Source organism: Prionailurus viverrinus, chromosome B3 (assembly GCF_022837055.1).
Source record: "Prionailurus viverrinus isolate Anna chromosome B3, UM_Priviv_1.0, whole genome shotgun sequence".
Classification (NCBI taxonomy): Eukaryota; Metazoa; Chordata; class Mammalia; order Carnivora; family Felidae; genus Prionailurus; species Prionailurus viverrinus.
Window position 1 is genome coordinate 101,179,400 of NC_062566.1, and position 14,875 is coordinate 101,194,274.

At 37.6% G+C, this 14,875-nt stretch overlaps 1 protein-coding gene across 7 annotated transcripts in view; it reads left to right on the top strand.

Moving 5' to 3' along the window:
• KIAA0586 (KIAA0586 ortholog) overlaps positions 1–10,719 on the top strand; it is a 112,793-nt gene extending 102,074 nt beyond the window's left edge. For 5 of the 7 annotated variants that reach the window (XM_047863307.1, XM_047863302.1, XM_047863303.1 and 2 more), the window contains 2 exons: positions 2,387–2,452; positions 10,374–10,719. In XM_047863307.1, coding sequence (XP_047719263.1) covers positions 2,387–2,452; positions 10,374–10,525 — 218 coding nt within the window. In that variant the 3' untranslated portion in view covers positions 10,526–10,719. The remainder of the gene's footprint in view (positions 1–2,386; positions 2,453–10,373) is intronic. The other 2 variants (XM_047863304.1, XM_047863305.1) reach the window with 1 other exon arrangement.
• Positions 10,720–14,875: the final 4,156 nt, after the last annotated feature.

The following is a 14,875-nucleotide window of genomic DNA, read 5'->3' on the forward strand; positions in this document are numbered from 1 at the left end:
TGGATGTTTTTACTAACGCTGCTTTGTTGGATATAAAGAAATGACTTAAGTATGCTTTGGTTTGGAGTAATGAAACAGTTATTCTTTTTTGAGTTAAAGTTCATTGTTTTAATAAAGCGGAAATAAGCTGTTGTTTTTGTAAGTTTCAGGAAAATGTTTTTGTTAAGCAAAGAATCTGAATATTAGAAAACATGCTCCTTTTTATTGCAAAGACTATGCAGTGTATAAAATTCACATTTAGGTTGTTAAGAATTTCGAGGTGTTTCATTGCAGCGGCAAGTCCCATTGAGGGAGAACACCTCCTTTGGAGGGTGGAGCTATCAGAATGGAAGGGAGGCCTTGTTAGAAAAAGCCCCAAAAACGATTCAGATTTTCCCTTCTCCCTACCCCAATCCTGTTGAAAATCGCTGTTTAGAAGAGGTTTCACAGCTCCTTTCTCCAAAGCCAGCCAGGTACAATATATAGCACTTTCTTAAAGAGAATAAAAAAAAGAAGGCACTAGAACAAGAAGAGGCAAAGAGAAGTTACCAAGAATAGAAGAAGAATTCGAGTTACAGAATGGAAACATTAACAGCTAGAAGTGGTATAATGTTAACAGGCAGAGAGCTCAATTAATTGTTAGTCTTTAAAATCCCTTATACTTGAGGTAGAACAGGAGCATTAATTGGAAGATTTGCTCACTACTGTCAACTCTGTAGTTTTGTCTTTATGGTTAAAGAGGATTAAGACTGTCTTACTCTTCCTTGTGGTTTTTACAACACCTCCTATAATAATGATGGACACATAAAATTTTTAATGGAATCCTAGCTAGACCTATGGTAGATTTCCTTTTTCTTTTCTTAGTTTCTACCCAGCTCTGTTTGGTATAAAAGGGGATGACGTTGCTTTTTCTTACTATAACACAATAGAGAAGTTTAAATTCTGGGCCTTGAAGCAATCACTTCAGAGCAGGCTGCCACTTAATTTTACTTGCTACACACACACACACACACACACACACACACACACACACACACACACAAAGTGGTTCTTCAATGGAAGGGGCCTCTAAGGTGGGACTGATTGGTACCATTGTGGCCACCTTTGTACTATAGGTGCTGTGTAAAATCGGAAAGGTAGCTGTAAAGGGGCCAAGCAGTAACCTCTCCCTCTTTCTCAGAAACTTAGAGGCAGAGTAGGAAGTGAAAATAGACCGTGTTTATATAGTAACATCATAATAAGCACTTTTCATACATGTAAAGATTATTTTAAAACAATATCAGAGTTGGATGTTTAATTTTGGTCTATTTGGAGATTGCCAATATAACAGATAACTTGTATTTGCCCACAATCTTACCTTCATAAAACTATATTTTCTTCTAAAACCATTCTTTGTAAGCTTTTTTTCTTCATTCCTCTGTATTACATTTAATTTTTTGACATACTTAATTTTTAGATTGCCAACAGGATGATTACAATAGCTAACATGAATGTTTGTCACCAGTGAGAATCTATTGCTTGTTTTAATCAATGATGCATTGCTTAAAATAATGTTCATTTAAATATCTTCTTCCAAATCCACTGAAATTTTTGTGAAGTAAAGGAAACTTGAGAGATGCTGATTTTTAGAGAAAACCAGAAAATACTGATTACACCATCTTTCAATTTTTTCCAAATCATTCTGCCCTAAAGATTTGCTTGAAATAACGAATATTGATAGTTATTGATTGTGTTGCAGAGCACAGGTTCACAGCATGCCATTAACACGGGCACAAGCCCTTGGTGCCCAGGGTGCCTTGTGGGCTAGAGAACATGTGCTACAGGTTTCTTTCTTCAGTTATTTAAGTTGACTTCATAATTCCCTAGCCATAGTTTTTCCCCAGCCTACTTCATTTTGATATTAAAATTCGGCTTTGGTGTAACAGTGTACTGATCTTCTGTGTTCTCTGACAACATTACTGGCTGCTTCACATAGATTGTGTTGGGCAGGATGCCCCAGATTGGCCCAGGTGAAGGGAGAGTCTAAACTTCTTTTTGTAACCATTAAATCCCTAAGTAAGAGAATGTGCAAAAACTTTTAACCTTGGAAGAAATGGTCCATGAGTTTCTCTTAGTTAATACAAATTGCAAATTCTCTAATGATTCTTCGTTTCCCCCTTTCCCTCGTTTTTGATGCATAGAGATAATCATTAGGTAAAGTGGGTTTTTTTTTGATTGGTAATGATTAAAATTCAGCTGTTTAACTTCCTTTTTTATATTAAGGCCATTAGATCAGGCTTCTATTTACCTGGTTTTATGAGAGTAACTGTGGGAGTGCATGTAGTTTGTGTTCTTTTTAGTGAATAGGAAGGAATCATAGTTATTTCTAGGCCTAATGTATTTTCTTATGAAAAAAATTTCAATGTAGCTTCATCAGGTGATATGGATCGGACACAAATTGAGCCCAATCTGTACCTCGCATCTGTATTTACAGGTAAGATTTTTACATTAAAAGTTGTTGAACTTGGAGCTCTTCAGATTTTCCATTTTCTTATGCTTTCTTTCATAATAATCAGCACAGTTGAGATACTAATTACACCTTTTTAGATTCTTCTCAAATATCTGTAAACTCACCCCCGGTAATAGAACTCCCTGTGCTAAACTCAGCCCTGCAAAAAGCATAAGTTAGAGGACAGAAAAAAATGTTTCATTTCCCTTTGGAAAGTTTATAAAATGTTGAATTAAAAGGCTGCAGGTGTGGTATTCAGAGCACTAAGGATAGTACTCAAGATAATTCCATCTGGGGGAGGTTATTTGTTGGGACAGGACAGTGTTTAAACTTTGAAGTCAGTTTTAAACAAAGTGAAGCAGCTGGAACCTGGCATAAGAAGAAACAAACCTTTCACATTAACTATTGCTTTTTAGAGGAAAAAGAATTGGAGTTGTTTTTACAGGTGCCAATACATTTATTCTTCCTATAGGAACTGCTTTATCTGTATCCTAAATTATACATTTCAAAATAAGCATTTGTCAATTCATTTTAAAAACAGAAGCAATAGTAAACGTAAAACATGCAATAGGATTTCTATGTCTAGAACAGATTTTGGAATGAGACGAGGCAGCATTTTAAATCACCCTTTTAAACATGAAAGTAAGACAAGAAGTGTTGAACAGGGACTAATTCTGGAAAGCACAGGTAAATAAGATATCACATACTGTACTTCACATCAAATGACCAGGCACCTTCTTCATATAGACTCGTAGTATTTGTTCTCAAGCACTGAAGCTATAGAAATCTGCAAAATCTGTAGAGCCGGGGTAAGTATGTGAGGAGAATTGAATACAGCAGGATAGTTTAGCAGCTGCTTAAACAAGGAATTAAAGGGAGAGTAGATGAGCCCAGGGTGGACAGGAAAAATGCTTCAAGAGCTCAATAAAATACAGCTGAAATACTGTAACATTTTCACAGACAGCTGGGAAGCAACTGCATTGCTGGAACTCAGGGCTGATTTTAAAGACAGGATCTGGTCGCTGCGAATGTAAGCAAGCTGTTAAGGAGAAACCACAGACTGCTGAGGTGGAAGCCGATCAGTTTGGTTCAGCAATCATTGCAAGGCCTGCTGTGTGCTTACCATTATGCTAAAGCTTTGTAGAATGCGGAGGTAAATAAGACAAAGTCACTGTCCTGCTGAAGCACATGTTCAACAGGAACAGACCCACAAGCAAATAACGATTGAGATGATAAGGCCACAGATACTTACTGTGTACCTACTGCCCTAGTCAGACAGCAAAGAGTAGAAGTCCCAGTCCATGCTCTTAAGGGGTATATTACTCAGAGCAAGTGACAGACTCATAAATAATCACAGTGCAGTTTGGTAAGTGCAAATTACCAAATTATCTTCAGAGAGAATAAGGCATCCACAATTAACAGGACAGGAATTCCTGTATTTCACCACTAGTGCTGGAAAAACAGCTCAAAGAATGTGATTCACTTGCACATGGGGCTGGAATATCCTTTAAGTCAGTGGTTCTTAAATATTTGCGGGGCACCGATCCCTTTAGAGCACTGAAAGCTATGACCATCTGTGTCCCTCCCAGACTGTACTTGTGTGAAAATAACTTCATAATTTTTCAGGACATTCGCAGATCCCGGTCATTCATCCATGCTTAAGATCCTTTATGTACATGGATTAAAGACGATTACATTTGTTTCCTTTTTAATTTTACTTTTAAATTTGTAGTTTATAAGAAACCAATCTTTGTTTTCATGTGGAAAAACCCAAATCCAAACAATTTAAAGTCATTCAGCTATCTATTCATCATATCACAGAAGAATGCCACAGATTCGTATATATCACTTGTGCCTTGTGTGTTACTTAATCTGAATGAAGAGTTTGAGATGCTATACTCTTCTTCTATAAAGCTGTTAAAGAAACTTTTCCTTCTTTCTCTGCTTGTCTCATGTGTTAGGAGAGAATGCTTTGTTTGGATTCCTCTCAGTTTGCAAGTGACACAGATAGAATAATGGATTGCCAAATGTTTGAGGATTAGAGTCAGAATCTGAAACCTACTGATGAAATGCATGATCTAAACCCAAAAAGCTTTTACAGCGTTAGGCATATTTTTAGAAATATACATACAACATATAGGCAAAAATTTCTTTTGCACATAAAGCACAACTTCATAGGCAAAATCTTAAGTGGGCATTAAAAATTCTATATTATTGGGGTGCCTGGGTGGCTCAGTCAGTTGAGCGTCTGACTCTTGATTTCAGCTCAGGTCACGATCTCAACGGTTCATGAGTTCGAACCCTGTGTCTGGATCTGCGCTAACAGTGCAGAGCCTATTTGGGATTCTCTCTCTCTCTCTCTCTCTCTCTCTCTCTTCCTCCCCCACTTGTGCTCACACACACTCTCTCTCTCTCAAAATAAATAAATAACTTTTAAAAATCCTGTATTATTACTTGTATTACTTAGAATAAATTAGTTTTAACTTTTCTGTTCCTTAGTCTTAGAAATCCAATATCTAACAAAATTTCTTTATGAATTTTAAATATTATTAAAGCAAAAATAACTGAATTTCAAACATCTAAAAGATATATTAAAATATGTCTTAGGAAGCTTCAAATACACCGTCTGACTCAATGGTATCCCAGCTTAAATGTATGCCAAGTTAAATGACGTACATGGAATCAAGGAGTAGTCTCTTTAAAAAAAAAAAAAACTCTGAAAACAGCTGTTGAAACAATTACGTCATAGAGTAACGACATGACTGTGGAAATTTTTAAAGTCAAACTTTAAAAGCATCAAACTACATTTAATATAGGTAGAAAATTTATGTTTGATTTAATGATGATTTATTAAGATATGATGTCTTTTTTCTTTTAAAAAAAAATTAAATTCTGTGAGGACCATAACTGGATATGAAGGTTACTGCTTTTGCCTGGTAACAGTCATCAAAGTGATTTTTAAAAATGCTCCCCGTCTAAAAGTTCTCTTTTAAAGTTCAAAATGACTGTTTAACCTGTGTAAATGAACACTTCAAAAAGTCTTTCCAAAATGCACATTTACAAACACTTTAGATAAAATGGTGCATTTTATTGACTCAACTCATTGACTAACACACAATTACAGAGTTGAAATAGCATAACTATTTGGAGGCCTTCTGGAGCTATGGGGTTTTTTTCTTAGTGCATTTCACTGAAACATTTGTAATCCCCTCTAAAGCAGATTGCCTTTTTCAGTCCATCCTGAGGGCCATTGCCTCTTAGGATAGTTGTTTCCAGTTGTGTAAAAGTAAGAGCTAATCCATTTTGAGTGCTTTCTATGTGCCAGCACTATACAGAGCACTGCGTGTGCATTATCTCATTTAATCCTCATAAACCCCCCACTCCTGAAGAAGGTACTCTTATCTTTAAAAGATGAGGAAACTGGGGTGCCTGGGTGGCGCAGTCGGTTAAGCGTCCGACTTCACCCAGGTCACGATCTCACGGTCCGTGAGTTCGAGCCCCGCATCAGGCTCTGGGCTGATGGCTCAGAGCCTGGAGCCTGTTTCTGATTCTGTGTCTCCCTCTCTCTCTGCCCCTTCCCCGTTCATGCTCTGTCTCTCTCTGTCCCAAAAATAAATAAACGTTGAAAAAATAAAATAAAAATAAAATAAAATAAAAGATGAGGAAACTAGGTTTTGCAGAAGTTACATAACTTTCCCAGAGTCTGTTATCACTCACTATCCCTCTTAGCCATCACCTATTTTTCTTTATAGCACTTATCACCTCCTAACATGTTCTGTGTTTATTTCCTTACTTGTTTGTCATTTGCCCTACACTCAGCTGGAAGGTGGTGGCAGTGAGGAGCTTTTGTTTTCTTCACTGCTGAATCTCCAGAATCTGGAATGGTACCTGGCACATAGTCGGTGCTCAGTCGATATTTGTTGACTGGATAGATGGATGAGCCCAGCTCTGCCCTATTCCAGAAGCCTCACACTGACAATTTGGATGGGACAGTTCCCAAGTGACTGGACAGTAGATCTCATTTGGGCCCCAGACTTGACCTATCATAAAGGGACTTGAAAGCTTGAAACGTCATCACTGCTTCTCTCCTTGCCTGCCCCTCCCGTTGCATATTACATCAATGGGATTTATTTTAACCACCTTTAAAAGTAATATATTTTGGGTAATGAAGATACTTGATACAGGACAAAAAGCAATGAGTTACCTCAACACTGCCAGTTATGAATTAATTAGATGAATTATAGTAGACTTCTTTTTTTTTTTGAAAACCATCTGTTACTTTGTGTGACTCTTCATTCTTGGGTCTCTTTCTACTTATCTCTCTGACATTCCCTTTTGTTTTTCTTTATTTTCTCTTCTTTCACCTTTCTTTGTCCTTCCTTATAGTTTTGTCTTCATTTCCCTTCTCTATTTTCTCTCCTAGGTGATTACTGTTCTCATTACTCTAATTATTTTTTCTATATAGATGACTGCTAATTCTGTCTCTAAAACTGCCTTACAGTCTTTGGCACCTTTGATTCCAGTTGCCTGCTGGAAAAGTCCATTCACACATCTTATAGGCATCCACACTGGTCAGGTATATAGCTAATCCCAGTATCTCCACACCTCTGTATACCACCGTAGCCTCAAGCTTGTTTGTGTTCTTCTTACTGCCTGCCTTAGTCAACTAACCCTGTAATTTCAGAGCCATACTCAATTCTTCATTAGTTCTGAGTCTCTCCAAAATACCTCTTTCCACTGGCAAGTATCATCAGTTTTTACATGGACGGTTTCCATAGATCTCTCTCCTCCCTCCTTATTTTCCACGCAGCTGTTGGAATTCTCTTTTCTAAACTGCATCTGGTCATCTTACTTCTCTGTTCAGAATCTTTTGTGACTCATCATCATTTACAGAACTTGACCCTGACCTTCCTTTACAGCCTTCCTCTCTCACCATTCCTCCAATCCCATCAATACTTGGACAGCAGAACAGAGTTCCTTTAACATGCTGACTTTACATGGACTTAATTTTGTTCTCTTTTCCTTTTTCTTTTAAATCCTACTTCAACTGCTACTTCGACTTCATTTAAACTAAGTATCACTATTCACGTCTGTTGCCACTCCTAGGTTATGAGCTTCTTGAGGATGAGGACTATTTCTTTTTCATCTGTGAATCTCTCAGCACCATCTCAGCTCCACACATACAATAGGCTAGTAGAGATGTTTAGCTAGTGAGAATATGGTTTGAAACAACCCACTTTAATGTCTCTGGGCGTCAATCGCCTTGTCTGTCTCTCAGAATTACTGTCAGGATGAGAGAAGATGATGGGAACAAGATCTTTGTAAAATTTTGAATTGCTGTGTAAATATGAGGCATTAACTACAAAAAATAGCATAACTTTGTGGCTGCAAATTTAATATGTTCTCTGAGACTTGTAAATTTCTTCAGGATCTGAAAAAAATAGTTATAGCTCTTGTTACATCATTGAGCAATTTAATCAGTAATTTACTGCACATAATAGAAAATAAAGGTACATATAAAGCAGTTTTGTGACATCAGATAACAGAGAAAAGAAGAATATCTGGTATCAGTGTGGTTTTTGACAGGTATGCAAGCAACTGAAGGAATGGATTTTTTCTGACTAATTGGGGGAAGATAACATTGAACATTGGGCTGAAAATTAATTTTGCTTTTGGCTTTAGTTATGCTCTATGTTAGTTTTTACTTTATTGAGGAAGTAAGCTCTGATTTTAGATACTTCTCTTGGTTTTGTGCACACTGAATGTGGAGGCCGACACAGGGCTCAAGTCCATGACCTTGGGATCATGACCTGAGCCAAAACCAAGAGTCAGATGATCAACCAGTTGAGCCACCCAGGTGCCCCTTTTGATCTTTTTCAAAAGCGTTCTTATTGTGTCTTAATTTTAGTTTTTATCATATCCCGACAAAGCTAAATTTCAAAAAGTCTTTTTTTATGTAAAAATTTATTCTATTTAAGTTGACATCAAAATTGTTTTCTTCTTAAAAGATTATACTATGGTATTACAGTTTATGATGTTGCTATAATGATGCCAAATCTTATTACCTTACCCTCTTTTATTAAAAAAAAATGAATTTGACACAAGTAACAAAAAGGAATGGTATAATATTAAAAGCCTTTATAAGACTTCCTAAAATGAAAGGAATTTGGCTTTTACAAGTATTCCGATTTTCTTGGACAGCTGTGATTGAGTCATCATTGAAATCTCCAGAACTGTCTACTTTTACTGTGGTCCCTATAAAAATGTAACAGAGAATCCACTTTACTACTGTGAAAACTACTTGAAAAATATAAAGGAGCTTTAGAAAAATGACTACGACTCTTGACTCACAGATTTCTCTAAGATTGTTAAAGATAATTTGTTTTTAAGACACTTATTATTCTTAGGTATATATGGTAAGACCATAAAATTTGAAATAAGGATCTTTGTGGTCTTAAATAATACCAAGTTGGCATTCTTCATATTCTTAGGCAGTGTGCTTTAAACGTAAAGAAGTGAATTAGGGTATAGGCAGATAGACGACATTTACAGTCAAATCTGGACTTTTTTTTTTTTTTTTTTTAACACACTAATGAATTCTTCATCCCCGACTTGGTCTCCTCTGCCACCAGCTAGCTTCTGTATTGCCTCCCGCTAGTCTCAATCCACGGGGTGGAAGCTTTTTTCTATATTTGGCTAAATGTAGAGATAATGAAGAAAAGTCGATTTTACAAGGAAAAATGCTTTCCAAAGTCAAATGTCAATGATATTTGAATGATCACTTTATTATTTTTTCTTTTGACATTGCTTTCCTTCTATCAGTTCTGTTAGCTAATAGCACAGCACTCTTAGACCCTCAGAAATGAGCATTAATGACATGAGTTGAGTGTCCATTTTTTAGGAGTAGGAAAAAGAGTGAAGTGCCTTGGAAACCTTTGACTTCAGATGGTTTTCAGATGGTTCACGTCATGGCTTAAAAAAAAAAATCACGTTCTTTTTGTAACTTTAATAGCAAACCCTTATTTTAGGGCTGGTCCAGTGTGTTTTTGAATTGGGCTTCGCTGTTTACTTGGTGGTAATAGTAGTGATAGTACTGTATTAAATACTACCGTCCAGTGGTGCTGGTAACTCTTAGTTTTTGAGCACTTACTAAGTGCCGAGCTCTGTTGTCAAGCTCTTTACTGAGACTATTCTATCCTCATTACACGCTGCAAGGTCGGTACTATTAACATAGGAGAACTGAAATTCTGAGTGCTGAAACATTTTGCCAAGGTTACTCAGTCAGTAAGAGGGTAGGTCTAGGCTCTCACCCTACTTGGTCTTGCCTGGCATCTGTCATGTGTACCACAACTTTTGGCATTTGGGTACTGTCTTAGTCCACTCTGGCTGCCATAACAAAACACTACCAACCAGGTGGCTTATAAACAACAGAAATTTTATTTCTCACGGTTCTGGAGGCCAGGGGTCCAAAATCAAGTCGCCTCTTCCTGGTTCATAGTGATTGCCTTCTCATGGTGGAAGGGGCTAACAGGTTCTCTTTTATAAATCCCATTTGTGAGGGCTGCACCTTCATGACCTAAGTACCTCCCAAGCCCCCACCTCCTAATACTATGACTATAGTGTAGTCACGTCAGGCATTAACATTTCACCATATGAATGTTGCGGGGGAGGGCATAAAAGTTGAGATTGTAACATACTTTTTAAATGTTGTCTATAATTGTCTAGGGGTGGGAGCGGAAAGAAGGAAGGTGTGGTTCATTTCGGATAAGTTCTGAGCTCCTTGAGAAAAGAAATGACCTCATATGCAATCCTTGTTTTGATCCCCCCGTATTATTTAAGAAAGTTTAAAACACATAAATGCTCAGGACATGCTTATTTAGCTGAATGAGTTTCTCCTTTTTTACAGGTGGTAAAACAGTCCCACTTTTCACTTCACAGACGTCACCTGCCAAGATGTCTGTGATGCTGCCCACGGTGAAGCCAGAGGACTGCTCTCAGTCTCTGAGCGTTAGCAACGTCCAGGGGGACACGGAGTCCTCAGGAGCAGATACCTTCTGAAAGGGAAGTGAGAACCAGCACAATACTTGTGCCACTGGTTTTGAAGTCATTTTTCTCTGGCGTAAAAACCATGTCTCCGACTATTTTGGTTTTTGAGCATATTCTGAAAAATGATTTCTAATTTTTTGTTAAAGTAAAAAGCATAATTTGGGTACTTCGGTAAAATTTTTAAATAAAGTAATTTAAAATATGAATCATTGTGAGTCTGAGTTGTTTCTTAGAATCCTGAGGCAGCATGGAATAGTGGAAAGAACATGACTTGACATCTAAGGATTTATTCTGTGGGTATAATTATCTCTAATTATGAAATGATGTTACTCAAGGCTGTTCATACCAATGTTTTAATAACCACAAATAATTGGCAGCAATCTAATGCCTATCAATAAGAGCCTAACTAAAAAAGTGATGGCAAATCTATACAATGGAATACTATGTAGTACAAAAAAGAATCGTAAAACCTGTATGTGTCGATGTGGAATTGTCTCTGAGAAATATTGTTAAAATGAAAAAAAACCCGTGTACACAATAGTTACTGTCGTTCAAAATGGGGTGGGGAAGAATCCAAATAGATGGTGTGTACACACACATAAACTCACATACATATATTTGCTTATGTATGCATTAAATATCCTTGGAAGAATACATGAGAAACTGCTGTTTGTCTCCAGGGACAGGGATTGAGTAGCCGGGTGATAAGCTCATTGATGGAGTCGAGGATGACTGAAGCCTCTGTGTATTTGAACTTCAGTTGTGACAGGAAAAAAATATGAGTGAGGTTTACTTTTTATATACCTTATAAACCTTTCTACTTTTTAAACCTGTGACATGTGATTAGATTACCTTTCAAAGCACAAATCTATAAAATTAAAAGAAAGCAAAAGGGCAAATTTTTTAATCTATAAAATTAAAAGAAAGCAAAAGCACAGGTCCCAGTTCCGCTTTCTTCATGCTCTATGATAGGGACACCTTAGCCCCTCTTCATGGCTGCCCGGGAAAATGGGCTTAATACTTGTGTTGCAGGATAATGGGGATTATCGATAATGTGGGGAGTGGTGCTCAGCACAGTGCCTGGCACCAGATAAGAGCTCAGTCATGGTAGGTGTCATTATCTGGAGGAATTTAAGCATCTTGCACTAGAGGGTAAGCTCAATAAGAGGGGTTGCCTAGGATTAGCAAAAAAGAAAACTCGTCTCCCTGAACATTTTTTTTTCTTTCACAACTGAAGGTCAAACACATGGTAAGCATGGTCATCCTTGACTTTCCTCAGCATTTTTGTAGGTTACTTAGTGGGTCTCAGCCTGGGCTACACATTAGAGCCTCTGGGAGCTTTAAAATTGCCTGCGTTGTGTTCTCAGGGATTCTGATCTCATTGATCTGGGATAGAGCCTGGGCATTGGTATTCAAAAATAAAAAAGACCTTCCCAGGTGATTAAAATGTATATTCAAGGTTAAGAACTACTCAAGAACAATAAAAAATTCCTTAATCTTCTAGTAGGGTCCACTGCCTGGGGAATTTAGGAAGAGTTGGAGGATTTCTTCTCAATGAAGACAGAAGCTGCAAGAACGCATGGAAATGGGTCAGCCTTCCGCACATGTTTCTTTTCTTTCTTTTTTTTTTTAATTTTTTATTTATTTTTAAGACAGAGAGAGAGCATGAGTGGGGATGGGGCAGAGAGAGAGAGGGAGGAAGACACAGAATCTGAAGCAGGCTCCAGGCTCCAGCCTGATGCAGGGCTCAAACTCACGAACCGCGAGATCATGACCTGAGCCAAAGTCGGATGCTCAACTGACTGAGCCACCCGGGCACCCCCGCACACGTTTCTTATGTCAGGTCCTCAAGCTTCTCTCAGATATTTGGTTACTGAAATGCTTTTTAGGTTTCACTTTAGAACCTATTTTTCTTTGGAATAACCTTTTGGACAGTTCTGCTTGTAATGGTTCCCATTAAACAAATAGAAGAAAAATGCTATTCTCTGGATCATAATTCATATTTGATATTCATCTACAAATCTCTGGATAGGGTGAACACTACTTAATTTTAAACATTACCCCCCGGTTTCTGGTTTTTTACAGCTTCTTTTTCAGAAGGATGTTTTTGAATTTTAGCAAAAGCATTTTTTAAAGGTGTTGGTAGTTTTCCCCCTCTAACTGTAGGAAACTCGGCTTTTCTAAATTTAGGGTAGAGGTATAATCTTTTATTTATTCCATTCCTTGTTTATGTGAACTTTTAAAGTAAAAAAGTTCCAGTTTCATGTCTGCTCATCAGTATTTTTTTTTTATGGGATTATTTCTGGCTAGTGTTACTCTGTATATTCCTCTCCCACCACCTCAAACCTTTTGGAATAACCTATGTGTGTAAAGTAAATTAAATGGCATTTTTGATATTCTAAGCTTTGAAAAACTTCACTTTATAATTTCCAACTTCTAGAATGAACATTTCAGGAGACTTGCTACTAAGAGGCAGACTCTGTCAAGATCAAGGCTGTGAATATTGCTGGGCTTACGTGCCTTAACACCAGGATAGCAGGCATTCAAAATGTTCCCTTGGTATACATCCTAAAATAAATTTGCTTTTTGTGCGCACTAGTAGAATCGTACATAAATGTTTTGATTTTCAAAAGATGATTAGCTCAGTGTATTTCTTATCACTTGCCTAGTCCTGGTCTCTTAATTTTGCTTTTTAAATGCTAACCATGTATTTAGATCAGTTTTATGGCTTTTCTATGAAAAACTCAAAATGTTTTTCTATCAAATTAATGAACTAGTTCATGGTGGATTACCATCCCTAATCCAAGAATAATTCTGCTGTTGAAACATTTTTATCTTTTAAAAAATTGCCCTGATGTTCTGGTATTTCCTAATAGATGAGTAACTTGAACAATAGTGGGAGCCGAATCCTTAGTATTTCTGTGATATTGCTGAGAAATCCCACGGAAATACTGCTTTCTACCATATGTTCCTATGTGTGCTGTTTAACAAAAATTAACTATGAAGAGCACTGGGCATGCAGTGTGGTAACGATACTTATGGACCAGGCTGGGCAGCCATATAAGGATTTGTCATCCTAGGGTATGAAAGTTGAACACAAGGAATTCTGTCTCTTCTAATATAGAATCATCATTTAGTCATCACACTTCGGTTGCCCTCTTAAAGACTATCTTGAAAATGCATTGGAGAAAGACAAACAGGATTATTATTATGAGAAATCCCATCATTATAGTTGTAGAAAAGTTCAGAAGGCCAGTTTTTTTCATGTGACCTCGCCCATGCTGGGAGAATAGATTCCAAGTCTCAGACTGTCAAACCTTTGAGAATAATCAGCATGTGTCTGTCTTTTCTAAAGACATTTTTTTTTCTTGTCCTGAAGTGTTTACCTAGAAACAATAGGAAATATAGCCAGAGTGCAGATGCCCCCCGTTGTGAGGCCAATAAATATTGTAAAACTGTGTAATGGTCCATTAATTGCCAAGGGAGCAAGCAAATCAAAGCTCTTTTCCCGGGTCTCTGTGATGTGTATGGTCTCATTTTTAATTTCAGCCATTGTGAAGGATAAGTCCCTGATGCATCTCTCGAATTCAGGGAGCCCTAACCAAGGTAGAATCCCCTCAAACTCCTCTAACTTCTGGAAGGTCACTCCTTTGAGACCTCTGAAAAGACCCAGATGGTCGGGACTAAACAGGATTTAAAACTTCGTAGTAGCCATGGGGCGCCTGGGTGGCGCAGTCGGTTAAGCGTCCGACTTCAGCCAGGTCACGATCTCGCGATCTGTGAGTTCGAGCCCCGCGTCGGGCTCTGGGCTGATGGCTCAGAGCCTGGAGCCTGTTTCCGATTCTGTGTCTCCCTCTCTCTCTGCCCCTCCCCCGTTCATGCTCTGTCTCTCTCTGTCCCAAAAATAAATAAATGTTGAAAAAAAAAATTAAAAAAAAAAAAACAAAACAAAACTTCGTAGTAGCCAGTAAGAAATCCCAAGAACAGTATACACAGAAGTCACAGATAAAGAGCAGGCCTGGGGCTACATAATTGATATGATCTATACATAGAGTTGAAAGTGTATGTCTTTTCCCCCTGAATTATGATGACAGTGGTAACTCTTTCAGTCGACACTTTGTAGCATACTTTTTCTGAACAAGGGCATTTTTCCTTTCTATGTTTCACAAGGTGTTACCTTAAGAGTAAGTATGTAAGTTGTAATATAGGAGGTATTTCTACTGTTGTCGTATGGGATTTCTCGGTGAGCTTGCTGTGTATTTTTATTTCCTTTGGTCATTTTCTCCAACAGTTGCATGGGTCCTGAAAGTACCATAGACACCCAGGATTATTTGAAGAGCTGATTGATTTTGCTCTTTGGAT